At 40.5% G+C, this 23015-nt stretch overlaps 1 protein-coding gene across 3 annotated transcripts; it reads right to left on the reverse strand.

Annotated features, from left to right (window-relative positions):
* Positions 1-11515: 11515 nt before the first annotated feature.
* On the reverse strand, positions 11516-13467 carry LOC122434858 (spindlin-2). 3 transcript variants are annotated; one of them, XM_043458626.1, is made up of 2 exons: positions 13084-13467; positions 11516-12464 (listed from the first exon to the last, which is right to left on the reverse strand). In XM_043458626.1, the coding sequence occupies exon 2, from the start codon at positions 12460-12462 to the stop codon at positions 11686-11688; it is 777 nt and encodes a 258-aa protein (XP_043314561.1). In that variant the 5' UTR covers positions 12463-12464; positions 13084-13467; the 3' UTR covers positions 11516-11685. The 3 variants fall into 3 exon arrangements, with proteins under 3 accessions (XP_043314561.1, XP_043314563.1, XP_043314562.1); XM_043458628.1 differs by having other exon boundaries at positions 13150-13455; XM_043458627.1 differs by having other exon boundaries at positions 13096-13455.
* Between the last annotated feature and the right edge of the window lie 9548 nt (positions 13468-23015).

Genomic DNA, 23015 nt, shown 5'->3' on the forward strand with positions numbered 1-23015 from the left:
ATTCATGATAAGAGAACATACATTCACTGAGCTGACTGGCATAGCAGCTAATCCCCCCACCCCAAAGGCCACAGATAGTATCGAGGCATGGTTAGTGAAGTATAGGGTATGGGGGATGATGGCATTCCTCTGACTAGGCAGAAGGTAGAGAAAATGAGCAGCCTTAGCACTGACCCTTCCCACCAGGAGCACCTGTATGGCACTCAGTGAGTTCAAGGGACTCACTCCCTTATAGGTTGGATTATTCTATCCTGCAGGAAAACTATAAGCAAGGTGAAAAAACAGCCCTCAGAATGGGAGAAAATAATAGCAAACAAAACAACTGACAAAGAATTAATGTCCAAAACATATAAGCAGCTCATGCAGCTCAATACCAGAAAGACAAAAAACTCAATCAAAAAGTTGGCAAGAGACCTAAACAGACACTTCTCCAAAGAAGACATCCAAATGGCTAATAAATACATGAAAAGATCCTGAATATCACTCATTATTAGAGAAATGCAAATCAAAACCACAATGAGTTATCATCTCACACCAGTCAGAATGACCATCATCAGAAAGTCTATAAACAGTAAATGCTGGAAAAGGTGTGGACAAAAGGGAACCCTCTTACACTTTAGTGGGAATGCGAACTGGTACAGCCACTGTGGAGAACAGTGTGGAGATTCTTTAAAAAACTGGAACTAGAACTGCCATATGACACAGCAATCCCACTGCTGGGCATACACCCCAAGGAAACCAGAATTGAAAGAGACACAGGTACTCCAATGTTCATTGCAGCATTGTTTACAATAGCTAGGACATGGAAGCAACATAGATGTCCACTGGCAGATGAATGGATACATATACATATGTGGTACATATACACAGTGGACTATTACTCAGCTGTAAAAAGGAATTTGAGTCAGTTCTAATGAGGTAGATGAACCTGGAGCCTATTATACAAAGTGAAGTAACTCAGAAAGAGAAAGACAAACACTGTATATTAATGCATATATATATGGAATTTAGATAGATGGTAATGATGATCCTACATGCAGGGCAGCAAAGGAGACACATAAGTAAAGAATAGACTTTTGGACTTTTGGAATAGACTTTTGGACACAGAAGTAAAGAATAGACTGTGAGAGAAGGCAGGTGTTCTGACTTGAGAGAAGAGCACTGAAACATGTATATTACCACATGTAAAATAGATGCCCAGTGCAAGTTTGATGCATGAAGCAGGGCACCCAAAGCTGGTGCTCTGGGTAGGATGGGGAGGGATGTGGGAGGAGGGTTCAGAATGGGGGTACAAATGTATACCTGTGGCTGATTCATGTTGATGCATGGCAGAAACCATCACAATATTGCAAAACAATTATCCTGCAATTAAAATAAATTACTTAATAAAATAAATATAAATCAATCCATAGTATTTAGGGTGGGGGAGTCTCCTTATATGTAACTTTTCTTGTTTCTTTCAAAAAATTATTTTCTTCACTTTTAACAATTTAATTATAATATGTCTCAGCATAGCTTTATTCAAGTTCAATATATTTGGGGTCTTTTGAGCCTCATAAATCTGGATGTTCATCCTTCTCCTCAGGTTTGGAAAGCTTTTAGCCATTTTTGCTTTTACTAATAACACACTTTTTGTACCTTTAACTTTCTTTTTTACCTTGTGGAATTCCCATAATGTAAACATTGTTTCTTTTGTTTGTGTCCAGTAAGTCACAGTGGCTTTCTTCATTTTTTTAATTCTTTTTTTCATTTTGCTCCTCTGGATAATTTCTAAAGTTCTGTTTTCTAGATCACTGATTCTTTCTTTTACATGTTCAAGTCTGTTTTGGAAGCTCTCTATTGAATTCCTCACTTTTGTCATTGTATTTTGGAGCTCAGATTTTGTTTTTTTGTCTTTTTAGTAGTGTCTAATTCTTTGTTAAACTTCCTGTTTTGTTCATGCATTGTTTTCTTAATTTCACTTAACTGTATATATTTGTAGTTTACTAAACTTCTTTATGAGATTTATCATGATTTTTTTGTCTGGTTGAGAAGCAACACTTAGAACCAGATTTGGAACTGTAGGTTCGTTCAAAGTTGGGAAAGGAGTACATCAAGGCTGTATACTGTTACCCTGCTTATTTAACTTACATGAATAATGAAGTGAAGTGAAGTTGCTCAGTCATGTCTGACTCTTTGCGACCCCCTTGCAAACTCCTCTGTCCATGGGATTTTCCAGGCAAGAATACTGGAGTGGGTCACCATTTCTTTTACAGGAGATAGTCCTGACCCAGGGATCGAACCCAAGTCTCCTGCACTGCAGGCAGACTCTTTACTGTCTGAGCCACCAGACAAGCCCCTTATATGCACAGTACATCATGTGAAATGCCAGGCTGGATGATTCACAAGTTGGAATCAAGATTTCTGGGAAAAATATCAACAACTTCAGATATGCAGATGATACAACTTTAATGGCAGAAAGCAAAGAGGAACTAAAGAACATCTTGATGAGGGTGGAAGAGGAGAGTGAAAAATCTGGCTAAAAACTTCATTTATTTAGGTCATTTATTGGAAATTTATTATTTTCTTTGATGTTATCCCCCTGGAGGAGGGCATGACAACCCACTCCAGTATCCTTGTCTGGAGAATCCCTATGGACAGAAGAGCCTGTGGGGCTATAGTCCATGGGGTCACAAAGAGTCAGACACAACTGAACAACTTTCACTTTAACTTTTGATGTTATCATGTTTTTCTAATTTTTTATGATCCTTGATTCCTTATGTTGGTATCTGTGTGGTTGGGTAAGCAGTTTTCTCTTCCACACTTTATAGGTTCTCTTTGAAAGAGACAGTTATTTTTCAGTAAGTTCAGCTTGGGTTTCTGTACATATCTGCTGGTTATATCCTAGGGCATGTAGAGTCTGCTACCAAGGTCTGTTTTGGGGTGAGGCCACTGCCAAGCTCTGAGGTTAAGGTGGGTGATACTGACTGAGAAAAGTTGTATATGATTGCTGACTCTATTCTTTGTCCAAGCAAGGCTGTATGTCAGGCTCTGCAGTTGCCTGTGTTCTCTGGTCAGGCTTCCTAGATCACCAGGACTCAGTACCACACTCAGCAGTAGATAGGACAATAACGGTTTCCCTGCCTAGTGGGGCAGCTGAAAAGGCTCCAAGTTCTGCATGGTTTATTGTTTAGGAACCTGAATTATGCAAGACTGGGCACTGAATTCCCTGGCCAGAGATGGTCACAAGTTTTTCTCTGAAGTTGGGAAAAATCACAGTCTGTGGTCTCTGTTCAAGTGCAACCGTAAGCAGGATGTTGGATAAGCTAGAGCATTTTCTGTGCACTCTGTTAGATTCCCTTGTTGGGAAGACCGAATACTGTATTTGGCAATGGGTGGGGCTATGACTTTGCTTTCCTGCCTGGGCAGAGTGGGAAAACCCACTTCGAAGTCAACAAGACTCTATGGTCTTTACTCAAGTGGACACATGCCCCAATTTCCTGGCTGAACTGAAACACTGATTTTTCTCTGTGGATGATCAACTCTCTTGCTGGGCTCTCTGCTCAAGTGTTGCTGGGCTACCCAACTCTCCAGGTGTTCTGTCCAGGTTTTCTTGTTGGGTGGAGCTGGGAGTTTCACTCAGCACTACGTGAGGCAATTAATTAACTCCTCAGCTGATGGTGCGGGTAAGTTGGGTCCAAGAGGCCTTCCGGGTGCTCCTAGTTATGCTTCCTGCTCAGAAAATGTCCAGGAGCTACACTCAGTCATGGGCTGGGCTATGACTATCTTCCCTATCTGAGTAGAGGGTGGGCAGAGCTCTAGATCCAGCAAAACTTTTTTTAAGGACTTGAATCAGCCAGATCTGTACCCAGCCAAGTTTCCTGGTCAGACTGCACTACAGTCTGCTTTCTGCAGATGAGAAAATCTGTTGGTTGGGATGACTACATAGGTGCTATGGGTAGGAACTCAGTCTGCCAAGATCCATGTGGTGGTTGTTGCAATCCTCCCCACTACTCCTCACAACTAGAGTCTCAGTGGGCAAGCCATGCACATTTCTCCACAATCTCTGTGAGGCAGGACTGAAATGGGGACTCCCAAAAAGCAAGCTATAATGCTGGGACCTGGGTACCTACCCTGGGCACTCTTTCTCACTGGAGGGACTTTAGTCTTGGGGAAATCTCTCAGTGTGGTACAGTGCCAGCTTGAAGGACTGGCAACGCAATCAGCATGTAGTCACTTCTTTTAATCTTCTAGTGCTGAAGAACAGAAGACCAAACTTCTGTTTTGGTACAGGAGGGGTGCTTCAGTCTTATTCATGTTCTATTATTTTTTTCAGTGGTGTTTTGTCCATGAGTGTTTGTTCTTCTTGTGAGTGGGAGTGAAGTTGGGACAATCTGTCACAATCTTGGTAGTCTCATTCCTCTGGTTCTATAGTTGGAAGTCTTCAGTCTACAAGTCTGTAAATTTCCAAGTGGTAGACCAAAAACTAGGCTATTGTTAATATATCATGAGTCGTTAAAATAGGACAAACTTCCTCTAGAGTAGTACCAAGACCTATGCAAGTGCCCTTCAGTCTGATCACTGAGGACAGTGACCGCGATCTGCTTTCGATTCTGTTTAGCTGATACTGAGATTAAACATACATAGCAGCAGAGTAGACACCACTAGGTTTCAACTTATCCAAACAATCAGTGAACCAGGCCTAGGGATTAGTTGAACCTCTAAATGAATCAAGACCTCACTTAGCTAGCAGTTTTACTTCAAGTGGTAGAGTGGTTAATAGAGTTTCCCTGAAGGTGTAGTACCCACTTTTTCATGTAAAGTCCATATGCCACTGGGTTGAGGCCAGGTAAGTATTAAATATACTATTTACCTCTGACAAGCAAGACTTATCTTTTCCCACCATAATAGATGTTAAGTTGCAATCGTCTATCACAGAAAGGGAAAAACAGGCTAGAGAGACACAAGGCCTCCATGGTGTAGGTGTTCAGTTTTGAAAACAGATGCTTTCTATACAGATATATTTAACATACATATTAAGGAGAAGCTAAGTCCAAAATCCCAAAGCACACCTCCTGGCAAAAAATGTTTCCCTCTGCCAGAGATTCCAATTGGAAAATCATCAGTTACAGGACTTTAAATCTCAAGTTGGTCAGTATGAATGTAGGGCCCCAAAGATACAGAGTATGACACAGCTTGAATGACAGTTTCCATAGCAGAATGTTGTTTTGGGCCCCACTCAAAAGATGGTAATTTATGGGTTAGCCAATATATAGGACCAAGCAGAATTTTCAAAGAATCACAAACTCTTCAATATCTGAGGGATCCAGCTTAATGATAGTTCTCCTTTTTAGTGGTGGGAGCTGAATAGAAAACAAATTTTCCTTGACTGCCTAAGGACTCAGTATTGTGAATCTACCTGCAAAGCCCCAAGAAACATTACTAGGCAAGCAGGCTACTGAATTCTGTTGAAGGTTTTCAAGCACTCTTCCTAGGAAACCAACACTTTTAAAACTGAAGCTTTTGAAAGCCAACCATCAGGACATCATGCATATATGTGAAAACTTTATAAATCAGAGTCCTTACTTATAGTGAAGGGCAGGGAAGCCTGGCATACTGCAGTCATGGGGTCACAGAGTCAGACACGACTGAGTGACTGAACAACAATAAATACATTAAATTCTAAACTATCTGATTTTCACAAATGGCCAAGAAGATTAGGTAACCCAGAGGAGTACAACAAAACATATATGAAATGCCTTGTCACATAAATGTGAACAGATCTTGATCATCAGATGCCAATAGTATGGCAAAGAAGGTGCTGCCAATGTTCAAGTGTGTGTAATAGATTCAGTTAGATTCACATTGTATGCAACAGCTGAGATGATAGAATTGAATTTACCTGACAATAATCCACTATAAATCTTCAGCTCTTCTTAGACTTTTATACTGTGCATGCATGGCTTTTCTATACAGATCCTGCATTTCTTACTCCCATTGCTTCCTTTAAGTAATATTTAATCATGGCTGTGAATTTTTTATTCCTCCTGGGATTCTATACTCTGTGTGTGAAACCACCCAGGATGAGCCAGAGAGTCTACTGGTGGAACAATTTATGTTTCCCTAATACTTCTTTACATGTGACTGAGTTTCATCTAGCACTTATGGGACAGGAAAATACAAGCATTATTTCCTACTATATATTCAGATATGAAGGTAACACTGAGATTGCACAGAATTGGCACAAATGGCTTCATTCAAGTTTTCCCTATTCTAAACCTGGGCAAAACCTATAACACAAATCTAGATGCTGTTCCCTTCCACGGGTCCTGTAGAATAGTAATTTGGACTCTGGTCATAAAATTTGATTCTCTCTCCTCACCAAAATTCTCCAGTCTACTCAGATAAATGCATATGACATCTGATCTCCATTAGGGACAGAGAGGACTCAGTGTCATTTCTAATTATTTTTCTACTTATAGCAGATGTGGTTGAGTAGGCCAGCTATCTATATTCTTTATTTACAATAACTGTTTATCCAGCCCTCTCATATCCCAAGTCAACTACCAAAAGTTCTAAGGATGCTCCAGTTTGTGCTTAGGGTGCTTGTGCTTTCCTTCCTTTAACTCTGGGTCGCTGTGTGTCTCCGTCACTGTTATATGAAAGAATACAAAAACTTCTGCTTACTTAGGATTAATCTTAGGACTATTTGTTGCAGTGGAGTGGACCTGAGGTTAATGACTAGATTGAGGAACAACTTTCAACTGGAGTTGAATTATCAAGGAATAATGCTTGAATATATTAATGCATATGTATAGAATCTAGAAAGATAGTACTGATGACTCTACTTGCAGGGCACAAAGGAGATGCAGACATAAAGAACAGACTTTTGGACACAGTGGATAAGGAAAGGGTGGGATGATTTGAGAGAATAGCACTGAAACATATTGCCATATGTAAAATAGATAGCCAGTGGGAATTTGCTGTATAACACAGGGAACCAAAAGCTGGTGCTTTGTGACAACCTAGAGGGATGGAATGGGTAGGGAGGTGGGAGGGATGTTCAAGAGGGAGGGGACGTATGCATACCTATGACCAGTTCATGCTGATGTATGGCAGAAACCATCACAATATTGTAAGTTACCTTCTAATTAAAAATTAAAATTAAGAAAAAAGAAATAACATATGATTACAGCCTGTCTTTGTATGTACTTCCTGGTACTCATCTTGCAACAATTTCCTCAATTACTCCTAGCTAACAGCTTATTATTCACAGCAACAGCTACAGTCAGACTTATCAGCAGTTTTACTCTAAATATCCAAGTCCCCTTACCACAGGGTGACAGTAAGTGGACACAGGGCACGTATATACACAGTAGATAGCATTAGAGGAAAGGAAACTACTTTAATTAACTTAATCTTTTAAAATGGGCAGTAAATACGTCTTCCTCTTATTGTAGAAAAAGACATATTTATTATATTGAAGTAAGCATTCCTGCTCATTGCTATAGAAGGAACCACTATTCCATCTCAAAAAGATGTTTGTTATTCAAACATCCTTCAAACAAAGCTGGCAAACCAAAACCAACCATTCCTTTGCTTGCAAAATGTAGAGGAATCCATACAGAACTGTCCTCTAACAGTAAAACTGTTGGAAATATGCCATCTTCAAACTCACTAGATAATGGCAAACATTTCCAACAGAACTCCCCGCAGTGGATGGGATCTCTCACTTTTTTATCTGATTGACAGCAAATATTTTTCAACTTCATGCATGTTGTTGATCTGATGAATGGAAAGGTGTATATCATAACAATTTCCACTTTACAGCATGATCTTTTTTCAGATTAGAGGATTCATATTTTAATATGACAGTATTTATCAAAATTTCCATCAATATCTGTCAATATTATAGTTTTTAAACAAAATTTTCACCATTTCCATAGGAAAAATATAAACACTTTCTTCTACTTTATTCTAATATTTTATAAATGCTACTTCCTAAATTGAATACTAACTTTTTATCCATTCAGAACTAATTTTGTGTGCAAGGTATGAAGGGATTTGAGTATATTCCCCAGCAAATGGAAAATAGATTAATCCTGCACTGTTCCCAGGTGGCTCTGTATGTGAATGCCTGCTAAATTGCTTCAGTCATGAAAACTTTTTGTGACCCTGTGAACTAGCCTTCCAGGTTCCTATGTCCATGGGATTCTCCAATGCTAGAAAATGGGAGTGGGTTGCCATGCCCTCCTCCAGGGGATCTTCCTGACTCAGGGATCGAACATGCATATCTTACATCTCCTGCATTGGCAGCTGGGTTCTTTACCACTAGCACAGGTGGCTATAGTGGAAAAGAAAACACCTGCATTGCAAGAGAAATAAGAGATGTGGGTTTGATCCATGAGTCAGAAAGATTCCATTGGAGAAGGAAATGGCAACCCACTCCAGTATTCTTGCCTGGAGAATCCCATGGAGAGATGAGCCTGGGGGGCTACCATCCTCAGTGTCACAAATATTTGGACTTGACTGAAGTGACTAAGCAGGCACACATGCACATTTATTATTGAAAAAAAATTCTAATCTTATTCGTCTAATATGTAACCTATATTCAACTTTCAGTTTCTTATAGGCAAATATCAGGTATTTCACTGAAATATTTGATATTACTCCTTCTGTCCTTGTAACGGATTATTCTCAAGAGTTGCCAGAGAGTCCTGGTTAAAAAAATGAGAGAAATAATGTTGTGCCTCTGCTGAAAATAACTGAATGGTTCCCCATCACACACAGCGTAAAAGTCAAATTTCATTCTTCTCCCTTGTGTCACTTCTCTGAACTCACTTCTGTGACATTCTCTACCTTGTTCACTCAGTTCCAGCCATGTTGGTATTCTCAGTATGGTTTGAAAATGTCAGGCCTACAATTGCTGTGGGTCTCAGCACTTGCTGTCCCGCTTGCTGGAATGCTCCTTCCCTAGACAACCACAGGGGTAGTTCTCTCAGTGCCTTCAGGTTTTAACTCAAAAACTGTGCTCTCAGTGAGGATCTCTCTGGACTCCCTATCTATCCAATTTCAGCCTCCTTCCTGGAATTCCAGTTCCGCCATTCTTTGCTTTATTTTTTCTTTCTTAACATTTATCACTGTGAAAATACTTTATATTTTACTTTTTGTCTCGTGGCTACTGTCTGTCTCCTACACTACAGTGAAAGTTCCCTGAGGGTAAGACTACTTTGTCTTTTTTATGACCATATCTTCAGCTCCTGTCTAGAAGACTGCCTGGGATTGGTGAGATGAAGATAAAGCAAATAAAATAAAAAGCAAATGGTGTTAAGGTAAGCCAAAGGAGGGCTAAGCTACTAATGCAAATGCTTCCAGGGGATATCTGGGCATTTTATAAGAGTGAAGCCAGCCATCTGGGGGCATGGCCCACTCGAGAGAATATTCTGAGTTTAAAATGGGCTGAGATCTTCCTTAGAGTCAACTGCTTGTGTCCTTGTTGGAATGTGGGCCCTAACCCTTGGTCTATAGTTTGTTTTCTCAGGCAAGCCAGGAATATAGATTTTTGAAATGTGAAATCCCCCAAATGTCTCTATATCTAATTTTAAAATGGAGAATGATAAAAACATGAAGATCAAGCAAAATATGACAGTGGGCTGAAACTCGTCCATGAGTGGCCTCCAGGTGTTTGCTAGATTGAATTATGTGATGTATGAAAGAAAACCTATCCTTGCTCTGGTGAGGTGGGTTTATCTTGTGGAATTCTTGAGGCAAACAGCTTCAGATCATGTTGGGGGAGAGAATGAACTGGAATTACCAACTTCTTTCCACTCCGGGAAGCTCCCTGCCTCCCCCTCTGCCTGTTATGCCTGGAGTTATTAGGCAGAAGAGAGACACCAGAATTGTTTCTTTGAGGCCAGTGAAGAGTGTGGAGTAGGAAAACCAGAGAGAGTTTTGAAGCTTTTCCCACAGCTGAACTGGGAGAAGGAAAGAAAGACAGAAGGACAAAGACCCATGTATTGGGACACCATACTTCAAAGGGAATTTATTGGGAGTTACCACACCCTCTTCCCGCCAATCACCTATGTGGCGAGATACAGTCGAAGGACTTAGTTATACAAAGTCACATCTCCCCGTTCAACTGCCCATGCCACCTATCTCACCTGGAAATAGAACTGCACACATTTCCAGCACAGTTCCCTGTGTGCTTGAAGTGGGCAAGACTAGTCAGGAGGTACCTGTGAAGGGTCAGTAGGCACTGGCTTTGCTGGGATATTGCCAGAATGGGGGTTCTGGAGGCAGCAGACATCCATCTGGTGAAACACAGGCTGGGGGGACAGGGGCGGGATACCTGTGGTTTCAGGCAGGGGCTGAGAGATGGAGAGTCAAGTATTCCCCATGTCCTGGAGAGAAACATTAAACTCAATCCTTTGTTGCCTCTCTTCTGTAAGAAGGCACAGCATAGCCCCAGAGGATGAAGAACAGTGAGATGAGTGCAGTATCTGGGTCGAGCAAGTTTCCATTTTTCTGGATAAAATGCTTTCCAAATGCAAGGTGTCACATCTCTTATGTTCTGAGAACTCCACTAACTCATTCCTGAAAAAAATCATTTATTCAGTGTAGGGAAGTGAACCAAGAACTTCAGGTCTGAGATTTACTGCCCCTGGGTCCTCTGGAAAATACGAGGAAACTGCCCACAGCCCCCTGCTATGGAGCACCATGCAGTGTGTTTAAGCTGAGGGCTGGGCTCTGCTCAGCAGATGTGGCATGATGTCCCTGATATAATAAAAGTCTTTTAAGTATAAACTTGGTTCCTGCTTAACTCTTGAGACAGTCCTGTCAAAATTCCCCTCTAGGGAGGCTCCAATCCATGTGGTTTGTTTGTTGCCACATCCTTTGTGCACAGAGCTAGGGAGGGCAACTTGGAGACTGCCAGAGGGCCTGGTTTTCTTGGGTCTTTCCATCTCTCATCGGCTCCACACCTCATACCCCTTTTTCTCTATTCTCACTCCCTCTGTCAGTCTTTCTTAGAATTCCTCCTTCCTCAGTGTCCCTTCCCTTCTGGAGTATCCCTCTAGCCTCTCCTCAGATCTCTGCCAACTTTGCCTTTCTCTCCATTGCTCTGCACCTCTTCTAAACGTCTTTGTGTCCCTCCTTACTCAATTTATCCTGTCCATTTTCCTCTCAGCCCCAAGATTTCACTCTCCCTGTGTTATTCTTCACCCTCTTCCAGTTAGCTGCCTCTCACTCTTAGGTCATCCCTCCCCTTAGGAGCCTCTCCATTTCTGGTCCCTTCCCACCTCCTTTCTTAAGCAGCCACCTTCTCTTTTCCTTTTCCCTACAGCCCATCTCTAGTTCATTCTCCTCTCCTCTCCCTAGCCCAAACCAGCTAAGTCCTATTCCATGTTTATTTGACTGATTATGATACTAGCTGAAATTTAGTCACAGCCTGAATTTTACAGCTGCTCCTTCCTTTCATGTTCCATCCACCAAACACACCCAACCTTTTCAACATGACAAATTCCTTACACACAGCATGTCATGACCACATACATTTGTATTTCTTAGAACAAGACAATAGTTATGCTGGCAAAGATGTTGAATCAACATGGACCCTAAAGCTTTCAATACACTGAAAAGTAACATTATCTTGCATGTCTACAAAGTACGCATTTGTTTTCACAAACGTGGCAAAGTTTATCCTGACAGTTAGGACTTTTTCACCAAATCATAGACATAGATATGGAAATCATCATCAAACTTGATGAAATACACAGAGGGTTTGGCTTCCACTTGGTGAATGACCATTCCGATCCGTTTGGAGCCATCTTCTTTGGTATATTCCACATGTTTACCTATCAGACCATCTACAACTCCTCCTGGCTCCCTTTCTGCAAGAGGAGACTCACTGGACTCTGGCATGATACGGAGGTCTCCTTCTTTATAATCATCTAGAAGTTGGTACATGTACAAGACAGGATCTTTCTCATAGGTAATGTAAAACCAGGCTTTCATGATCGGTGCTTGGGCTAAGACCATTCCTCTCCATTCATCCTTAGAACCATGCTCATCCTCAAACATATGTTCCACAGCTTTGCCAATTATGGTATTTGCAAGGTTTGCATCACTGACTTGAGTTGATGCCACCCTGTCAGAAAGAATTTTAAGAGACAAAACTCTTTCATCTCTGTGAAGTTCCAGTCCATAGACACAGTCAATTCCATCATATTTCACCAGATAAAGAGAAGGATTTATAGGCACCTGATCCAGAACGGTTCCTTTCCACTGAGTGATGGGTTCATCACCTTCCTTCCATCCATGTGAAATTCTGCAGCCCACAATGTTCCTGCGGGGCTGGGACGAAGGTCTGCCTCTCTGCTTCTTTTGGGAGGCTTTTTTCTTCATCATGTTTGCAGACCCAGTGGCCTTTCCTGCAACAGCCCTGGTTTGCTGCCCTTCGGCCTCCTGTGAGTTGGGGGTTTTCATGTCTGCAGGAGGAGGAGAGAAGATAAGAGAGGAACATTCAATATGCCATAAGGTGAAGTTCTGCCGACAGCGACGTCTCCATGTGCCCCGCGCCAGCGCCTAAAATTTCCCCATGAACCTGGCAGTAATGCTGGAAATCCTGGCTGTGTGCCTGAAAGCGCTCTCCCTTCTAGGTACCCTGAGGCTGCGGTGAAAGGCGGCAGCGGCAGCGGCAGTGGTGCTGCCTGGGGTTAGGAACTCTGCAGGAGGGGGCAGACTACGTCCTCGTTCAGAGACCTCAGCCTCCGTCACCGCCACTGGCGCCCACTCTGAATCCCCTGCAAAACCCCTATCCCTCCACAGCCCTGACCCACATGCCCTCACTCACTGTCGTCCTGTTCAGAACATCCCAGTAGTCTGCTACTCACATGCCCCCTGTCTACCTCCACTCGCTTTCTTGGCCCCCAGTGCCCTTGCCTCCCTGTGCTCATCTTCAATGTCTTGCCTGCTTCCTAACGCTATGCCCCTTTCCTGTTGCCCATTGCACTCCCCCTTCCCACCCTAGCCTCACCCGGCGCCTGCCTCCACCCCTTATCTCTGGCAGGAATCCATCCCATCCCCCTTCTCTGTCCTGGCGCCCACCAATGGCCTTTCCTTTCCTGGCGTCCACCGCCCGGATCTCAGGCTTCACGTGTGCAAATCGGACACCTCGCAGCTTCCTTTTCGGTGAGTCTGTGTATAAGCAGGATAGGCAGGCGATGAGCTGGGTGCTTGCAAGAGCTGGGAGGGGAGGATCCTTAGTCGAGGAGCTCTTTCAGAAGGGCGGAGGAGTAGGAGAGGAGGATGGCGGCGGTGTCTTCGGCACTCTGTTCTGGGGTCCTCCGCCTCTTTCTCGGTGGCGGCTGCCCCTCTGCGACATCGGGATCCCACCAGCCGCTACTGGTGCAGTAGTCTCCTCCCTCTTTCCGTAGCGCAGCTTCCTGCCAGGAGAGAAGCCTCCCCTTCCTGCCAAACACTGCCTGCCCCACCTCAACTCCTAAGCCCACCACTGCTCTGAGCATGGGAGGTGCTACTTGTCTCCCGATCCCGCCCCTTTCCCAAATCTGAAGCAGCTGGGCCTATAATCCTCCTCCCTATTGCCCCCTCCTCTTTCCTCCCCGTTTCAGGGTCCTGTTTCTCCTGTGCTCACCTCCACCTCCATCCTATAAGAGCCCCTGCTCCATCTGCTTTCCATCTACTATGAATTTGTCTTTACTTTCCCCCAGTGCACTTATGTAGTTATTTTTCATACTAAAATATGCCTTTCCCGTCATTTACAAGGATTTTTGGTAGAAAGGGAGAAATGTGCTCAGTCTGCCATCTTGACCCAATCTCTATGTAAGCTTTCCTTGTAAGTCTGTGAGCTCAGTGGTGTGTGACTCTTGGAGTCCCCGTGGACTGTAGCCCACCAGGCTGCTCTGTCAATGGAATTTTCCAGGCAAGAATACTGGAGTCAGTTGCCATTTCAGACTCCCTTCCCGACCAAGGTTTGGGACTCTTGCATTAGAGGGCGGATTCTTTACCATTAGAACAACCTTACGGGTCATTATTGGACTTGATTTCTTAAGTCCCTTTTCTTTTACTTTTAATCTATTGCAAATGAATTTCCTCCACAATGTTAACACTGTGGAATTTTTGGGAAATTGATATGAAGAAAATAATCAGCTGCAATTCTAGCTCTCATTCCCTAGGTTTCCCAGCGATACTCATTATTTGCTTTGTCATTTTTTCTAGGCTCTTACAAAACTAGGATCACTTTGCATAGGCAAGTTAATACCCTGTTTTTTCCTTATTGATTATGCATTTTCTTAAAATATTAAATATTCTGAAAACTATTATTTCTCTTATTCATTCATCAAATATTTATTGAGCACCTATTGCATGTATGGCCTTCAGTCCATGAAACTCAGTTTTACAGGGGCCACAATTTAATTTCTCCCTTTACTGAACATTGGGATTATGTTTCCACAATAGCTGGTAATTTAGTCTATTTATCAGAAAAGAGAGCTTCAGGAAAAAATAAGTTTATAAGAACCAATTAGATAAAATGATGGAGAATCAATGAAGAATTATTCTTTAAGGAATGCTGGAATGATTCTTTAAAAATTTGAGGAAAATTTTATACTAAATTTATTCTAATATCAATAGATTTATTAAAATGTAAAATGAAACAAAATAATACAAAAGAAAAAAACAACCAAACAACTCAAAACCAACTAAACAATCTCAATGTTTAGTGGTTATTAAATACATATAATATCTGAATCAAGTGATAGATTGAATGTTAACAAAGCAACAAAGCTTAAAATAATTACTAAAAAGGAAAGATCAATAAAAATTTGATTCAATCATCAAAGTATAAAAATATTAATATTGATTATGAAAAAAATTCATATGTAAAACTGATGCAAATAAAAGTTCATACAATTTTTTAATTGAAAGCAAATTTCAGATATGCTTTAGTTCATGGGAGAGTTTATTTCTGGCTAACTTTTATTCTTTGGAGTCCCAACCAAAAATTAATGGGATTTGCCAGGACTCTGGATTCCATTTATCCTTAGCTTCAACTGCTTTCAGCAGTTCCCTCTAGAGTGGTTAAACTTCCTCAGTGGAAAAACATCCACTAAATTCTCTGTCTCTTGGACCTGTTGTCTTCCATATCTTGGTTGGGAAATTATTTCCTATCATCTTACTTTTCATATCAACTATTTTTAATAGCTCCACACTGGAAATCACTCAAATTTCCATCAACGGTAGACTGCATATTTGGTGGTATATCCATTCATACAATGGACTATCATACAGGATTTAGAATGAGTAAACTACAACTGCATACAACAATTTGAATGATTCTCACAAATATGCTGTTAAAAAGAAGAAACAAAAGGGCACACATTTTCTTTCCACTGTATTTAAATTTCAAAAATCAATAGTCTATTATCTTAAAATGAAAAAAAAACCAGTTATTCTTACAAGGATGTTTTCAAAATAGATGGTAACAATTCACATTTCATTGGTAATTGATGAAAGAACACATGGAGGCTTTTAAAAAATTTTCCTCCTTTCCACTTTTACTAGTAAATTTTAAGAGCTTTATTGAGGTATAAAGACATACAATAAACTTTCATTTTTAAAGTGTACAATTTGATGAGTTTGACACAGGCATACATCCATGAAACCATCCCCACAGTCATGAGTGAACAAATCCAAATCCTTAACTTTCCTCATGCCCCCTTGTTTATCTCACCATCCCACACTTACTTACTGCCTCCTCTGCTTATCTGCTTGCTGTCACTGTAGATTGAATTTCATTTTCTACAATTTTAAAAATTTGTATGGGGATATAGTTGTTTTGCAATATTGTGTTAGTTTATACTGTACAGCAAAGGGAATCAGCTATGCATATACATATATGCCCTCTTTTTTGGATTTCCTTCCCATTTAGGTCACCACAGAGCACTGAGTGGAGTTCCCTGACTTTTACAGTAGGTTGTCATTAGTTATCTATTTTACGTATAGTATCAATAGTTATATATGTCAGTCTCAAGCTCCCAATTCATCCCAGCCCCCTTTCTCCCCTTTGGTATCCATACATTTGTTCTCTATATCTGTAATAACTATTTCTGTTTTGCAAATAAAATGATCTATACCATTTTTCTTGATTCCACATATATGTGTCAATATTTTTTTTTCTCTTTTTGACTTACTTCACTCTGTATGACAGTCTCTAGGTTGGTCCATCCACGTCTCTGCAAATGACCCGGTTTCATTCTGTTTCAGGACTGCATAACATTTGACACAATGGAGACATATTTGAACATGTATATATGGCAAGAATGATTCATAAGTATGATAAGCAGCAAAATGTGTTGAATTGTAACACATTGCAGTCTAGCATTCAATCACACTTTTTCTGGTAATAATATGTCCTTCTTCCTCTTGGGAATAACCTAAGTCTGACTTTTCAGAGCACTGAAATACGGTCCAAGTGATTGTTTTATGACTAGGTATCCAACCTAGTCAAAGTCAATGAGGCACAATGATATTTTTGCACAAACTGCTGGGTGTGAAGTAAATGATCTTGTCCACTGGACATGAGTGAATCTGAGAGGATATGAAGACTGAGCTGCTCTATTCACCCTACCATGGTCTGGAGACTGAGGACAAAGCTGCACAGAGAAGAGCACAGCAAAGGTAAGCAAAAGAGGGAGACTGTTGTCCTAATGACACATTCTGTACCTATAGGTGGTCATGGCCACTGATTTCCCAATATTCATCCCACTCTAAAAGTTTACTCTAAGCTATTCATGGTAATGCTACTCCCCCTGCAAGTGGTTGGCTTAGCATTTGGCATATGATCTAATCTTGGCCAATTGAACATGACGAGGTACTTCTGAGGGAAAAAAAACAAACTTATTCTTAAGGGAAACAGAAAATGGTGTTTCCTTTTCTTCTTTAGGACAATGCTATTTCTGTATATGACCACTGGAATCTGTAACCAGCCTGAGGACAAAACCAGCACATTGAATATGGCCTAGGAGGAAATGAAAATACTCTGAGTTCTTTGTCATTTCATTTAGCTGCTGATCATACCATTCCTGGAGTCCTAGTTCTGACTCCAAGTTATGAGATAAGAAACTTCTTTATAGGTAAAGCGGTTTGAGTCTGGGTTTTATTAATAACAGTACTTGAAATGGAAGGTATCTGAAATCTGAAATAAAAATACACTCATACATAAAAAATAGTAAGTCTTATGTAGGGTTAAGAATAAATAAAATTTGAAGGTAGAAGTTACATTTAAAATTTGCAAGCTATTAGCATGTAACCTTATATTTGTTGGGTGGCTTAATGAAATTTATTTACTTACATGAATTATAATGTATAAAATCTGAAAATTAGCTATATATATTTATATCCATATAATCAAACTTTACAAAATACTTCAAAACCTATTTTTCTAGACAAAGCAGAACAATTGAAATTTTACATTTCTTAAAAGTTATTTTCAGTGAATTTGACTTCTAACTTTTACTTCATATGAGAAAATAAGTTTTAACTAGCTGTTAGATGATCATTCATATATTATTGACATTTTTCCTTTTCATCATTTGACATAATAAATGACATGCTGAATAACTTTTGTAGAATTAAATAAATACTATTTTTATTTAACTTGCAAAGCCCAAGTCATATACAAGGACATAAAGGACAATATATAAAGGCCTTCAATGGCAGCCAATAGGCTCACATAGTTCACTTCTCAAGATATGATTTCAGAAATGAGCAATGATTTGAAAGCCTTCCAATCACAGCCATTATTTTTGCTAGTATTTTGTAACATTGATCTTGCATACACATTGTGTATTTCTATAAACTCAATGTCAGTGTTGCTCATGCTATATCTAAGAAAACCCAGTGAGAGTAATTGAAATCTAAAGAATAAGATTTTGTCGGATACAGTTGAGCTTTGGAAGGCCACAAACCATTCTAATAGCTAAGATTTTTTTTTCACCTCCCAAACAAAGAGTCAATTTCTTCACCTTTGTGGTCAATACCATTCTGGTTGAGAACGCATGATCTAGAGCTTGCAGGGTAAAGCAAGGAGATTGGATTGTATGTCAACTATAATAGGAAGCTTTTGGAGAGTTTTAAGCAAGATGATACAATCTCAATTATATTTTTAAAATCTCACTCCAGCTATTATACTGAGAATTGAAAGGAAAGCAAGGAGATCTTCATTCCCAACATTCAATTTAATCAGGCTTAAGGTTTTATATTCTACTCTAATCCTTTAGTTACTGAGATAACACATTTCTCTCCCTAGCTGCCAAAGCATCAGGTCATATGCTTACTGCTTTTGTTTTTAGTTTGTTCTTCATCATTGGTTCTGGGGATTTTTCTCACAATATTTAAAGATCAGCTATAATTTAAAAGGAGAGCTGTCATATTTCATATAACATTTTAAAGTGATTTAATAGAAGAGTTTTCCTCTACCTACACTTTATTCTTTTTGTAAGCCTGTGGGTTCATTAGCCACTCTTTTAGTCAACTACTTGTGCCCCTCTCTTCCTTCATGATAAATACAAGAAGATTACAGGGGAGTCAGAGGAGTCATGCCCATATTTTGTGAGAGCCCTCCTTCAATACCTACTGTTTTTTCTTTAATGAGTGAGCTAGGTGGTTCGTGGCTTATTTCAGAATCCTCTCAAATTGATATTAAGCATGATATTAAAGCTACACTGAAATATTAATTCTTTAAACTATAACCCATTGCAAATTATGCCCAGGTATGTTGTACAACATATTAACAGTACAAGGTAAGAAATGTTGGGTGAGATGGATGAAAGGGGTCAATATGTACAAACTTCCAGTTATGTGTCATACAGACATAATATACAGCAATGTGACTCTAGTTAATAATATTTTATTGCATATTGAAAGCTGATAAGAGAGTAGAGCTTAAAAATTCTCATCACAAGAAAAACTATGAATGATGATGAATATTAATTGGACTACTGTAATCATTTTGTAATATATGCAAAATCAAAATATTGCATACCTGAGACTAAATAATATTATACAACAATTATATACCTCAATAAAAAGAATAATATTTTTTGAAAATAAAATGGAAGTTATTTTTTCAGACCTTCATTCCCCTGAATTCACATCTCCCAGTGACTTTTATAATTGGTGAGTTTGAGAGGATGGATGTATGAGAAACCTTTTGAGTTGTTTCTTGTATTTATCTCTCTTAGGCACAATCTAATCAACTTTAAGACAGAGTAAACTTTGTAGGCAAGTAATACTTGTCCCTATCAGGGAGACTTGCAGTTGTATCCAGCTCTGCCTATGATTGGGTGAAGTATGAGGAAGTACTTGTGGCCTCAGAGCTAAGCATGTCCTCCAAGCCAGCTTTATCAATTATAAAGGAAATATTTTTACCTCCATTTGTGTCATTATTGTGCTTGTCCCTCAAGTGGTTAAAAACTTGCAAGGAGAAAAGGGGCTTTATTTATTGGTCTTTTGGAACCTCAACCCAAACGTTATGTTGAGCTGTGGAACAATTTCAATCTGCAAGGGAAGGAGCAACCATCATAGATATGCCTTGGCCTGACATTATTTTTCCAAGATAAATAGAGGACCTGGATAATTAGAGGCTGTATTGTCATCTCTAAGACATGAAAGGAAACTTTTGGTATTCCAAATATTTGTAGGTGCCTCCAGTAATAACCTGGAAGAAAGTGTTTGGAGATTCTGACAGTATTCCTTTAAATGTAATGCATGCCCAAACCAAGACTGATTGTGTGACTCACATTAGTGGTTAATCACTAGTACCATACACACCTCCATTTTAACTCAGAAAGGAAAATATCATTTGGGCTTGGGGAAGGAGGATGGAATGTTATTTAGGCAATGCACTTAAAACAATGCTACATTACTATAGGTATCTTTACTAATAAGAAAACTCAAGACCTGTCCAAAACCTGCCTCCTTTTGAAGAGTCAGTTAAATTCTTTACTAACTGATTTAAACTGATGATAAACCCTGTTGGGTGTACCTTCTGCCCTTTATCACGAGAGCAAATATCAGTTCTTATCTGGTTACAATAGAAGAACTAGGGAACATTCCAAGGGGGTGAAGCAAAAGTCGGAATGTATGTAGGCTTTCTTGGACAGTTTCTAATTCTCACTTCATCAGCATTACATATTCAATTTAAGGAAGAAAGAGCCCAAATGCCTCATCTATTCTTTCACTTGGGAAATTGTGTGGCTCAAGGATATCAGGAAACTTAGTATTATAAGTGGCATCTCTTATATTTCCCTTCAAGCAAATATCTTGTCTAAGGGCAAATCAGGCATGCTACACTATACTGTAAAATATAGCGAGATAGACCAATTGTGGGCTTTCCTGGTAGCTCAGTGGTAAAGAATCCCCTGCCAATGCAGGAGATGTGGCTTTGATTCCTGGGTCGGAAAGATCCCCTGGAGTTGGAAATGGCACCCATTCCAGTGTTATACTCTGGGAAACACCATGGACAGAGAATCCTGGTAGGCTATGGGGTCTCAAAAGAGTCACACGAGACTTAGCAACTGACCAATCATAAAACAAGACAAAATTCACATTACATATAATGGTGCCAGACTGCTTGAAACCATATCTGTTACCTGGATTATTGGAAAAGTCACCAATTGATCTCACATTTTCAGTTTGCACACCACTACAGACTACTCTCAAGTGTTGTCACAACAAAAAATGTTGAGCCGTTGCTGAAAATAACTGAATGGTTCCTCATCACCCACAGCGTAAAAGTCAAATTCCATTCTTCTCCCAGATCAGCATCACTTCTCTAAACTCACTTCCATCATATTCCCTACCTTGCTCACTCAGTTCCAGCCATGTTGGTATTCTCAGTATGGTTTGAAAATGTCAGGCTTACTCTTGCCGCGGGTCTCAGCATTTGTTGTCCCTCTTGCTGGAATGCTCCTTCCTTAGACAACCACAGGGGTAGTTCTCTCAGTGCCTTCAGGTCATTACTATCGGTGAGGCTTTCTCTGGACTCCCTATCTATCCGATTTCAGCCTCCTTCCTTGAAATCCAGTTCCCCCATTCCTTGCTTTATATTTTCTTTCTTAACATTTATTAGTGTGAAAATACTTTATATTTTACTTTTTGTCTTGTGGCTACTGTCTGTCTCCTACACTACAGTGAAAGTTCCCTGAGGGTAAGACTACTTTGTCTTTTTTATGACCATATCCAAAGCTCCTGTCTAGAAGACTGCCTGGCAGAGAGTCTCCCTGAAGTAAGTATTGCTGAGATGAAGATAAAGCAAATAAAATAAAAAGCAAATGGTGTTAAGGTAAGCCAAAGGAGGGCTAAGCTACTAATGCAAATGTTTCCAGGGTACATCTGGGCAATTTATTAGAGTGAAGCAGGTCATCTAGGGGCATGGCCCACTCGAGAGAATATTCTGAGTTTAAAATGGGCTGAGATCTTCCTTAGAGTCAACTGCTTGTGTCCTTGTTGGAATGTGGGCCCTATCACTTGGTCTATAGTTTGTTTTCTCAGGCAAGCCAGGAATATAGATTTTTGAAATGTGAAATCCCCCAAATGTCTCTATATCTAATTTTAAAATGGAGAATGATAAAAACATGAAGATCAAGCAAAATATGACAGTGGGCTGAAACTCGTCCATGAGTGGCCTCCAGGTGTTTGCTAGATTGAATTATGTGATGTATGAAAGAAAACCTATCCTTGCTCTGGTGAGGTGGGTTTATCTTGTGGAATTCTTGAGGCAAACAGCTTCAGATCATGTTGGGGGAGAGAATGAACTGGAATTACCAACTTCTTTCCACTCTGGGAAGCTCCCTGCCTCCCCCTCTGCCTGTTATGCCTGGAGTTATTAGGCAGAAGAGAGACACCAGAATTGTTTCTTTGAGGCCAGTGAAGAGTGTGGAGTAGGAAAACCAGAGAGAGTTTTGAAGCTTTTCCCACAGCTGAACTGGGAGAAGGAAAGAAAGACAGAAGGACAAAGACCCATGTATTGGGACACCATACTTCAAAGGGAATTTATTGGGAGTTACCACACCCTCTTCCCGCCAATCACCTATGTGGCGAGATACAGTCGAAGGACTTAGTTATACAAAGTCACATCTCCCCGTTCAACTGCCCATGCCACCTATCTCACCTGGAAATAGAACTGCACACATTTCCAGCACAGTTCCCTGTGTGCTTGAAGTGGGCAAGACTAGTCAGGAGGTACCTGTGAAGGGTCAGTAGGCACTGGCTTTGCTGGGATATTGCCAGAATGGGGGTTCTGGAGGCAGCAGACATCCATCTGGTGAAACACAGGCTGGGGGGACAGGGGCGGGATACCTGTGGTTTCAGGCAGGGGCTGAGAGATGGAGAGTCAAGTATTCCCCATGTCCTGGAGAGAAACATTAAACTCAATCCTTTGTTGCCTCTCTTCTGTAAGAAGGCACAGCATAGCCCCAGAGGATGAAGAACAGTGAGATGAGTGCAGTATCTGGGTCGAGCAAGTTTCCATTTTTCTGGATAAAATGCTTTCCAAATGCAAGGTGTCACATCTCTTATGTTCTGAGAACTCCACTAACTCATTCCTGAAAAAAATCATTTATTCAGTGTAGGGAAGTGAACCAAGAACTTCAGGTCTGAGATTTACTGCCCCTGGGTCCTCTGGAAAATACGAGGAAACTGCCCACAGCCCCCTGCTATGGAGCACCATGCAGTGTGTTTAAGCTGAGGGCTGGGCTCTGCTCAGCAGATGTGGCATGATGTCCCTGATATAATAAAAGTCTTTTAAGTATAAACTTGGTTCCTGCTTAACTCTTGAGACAGTCCTGTCAAAATTCCCCTCTAGGGAGGCTCCAATCCATGTGGTTTGTTTGTTGCCACATCCTTTGTGCACAGAGCTAGGGAGGGCAACTTGGAGACTGCCAGAGGGCCTGGTTTTCTTGGGTCTTTCCATCTCTCATCGGCTCCACACCTCATACCCCTTTTTCTCTATTCTCACT

The sequence above is a fragment of the Cervus canadensis genome, chromosome X (assembly GCF_019320065.1).
Source record: "Cervus canadensis isolate Bull #8, Minnesota chromosome X, ASM1932006v1, whole genome shotgun sequence".
NCBI classification, from domain to species: domain Eukaryota; kingdom Metazoa; phylum Chordata; class Mammalia; order Artiodactyla; family Cervidae; genus Cervus; species Cervus canadensis.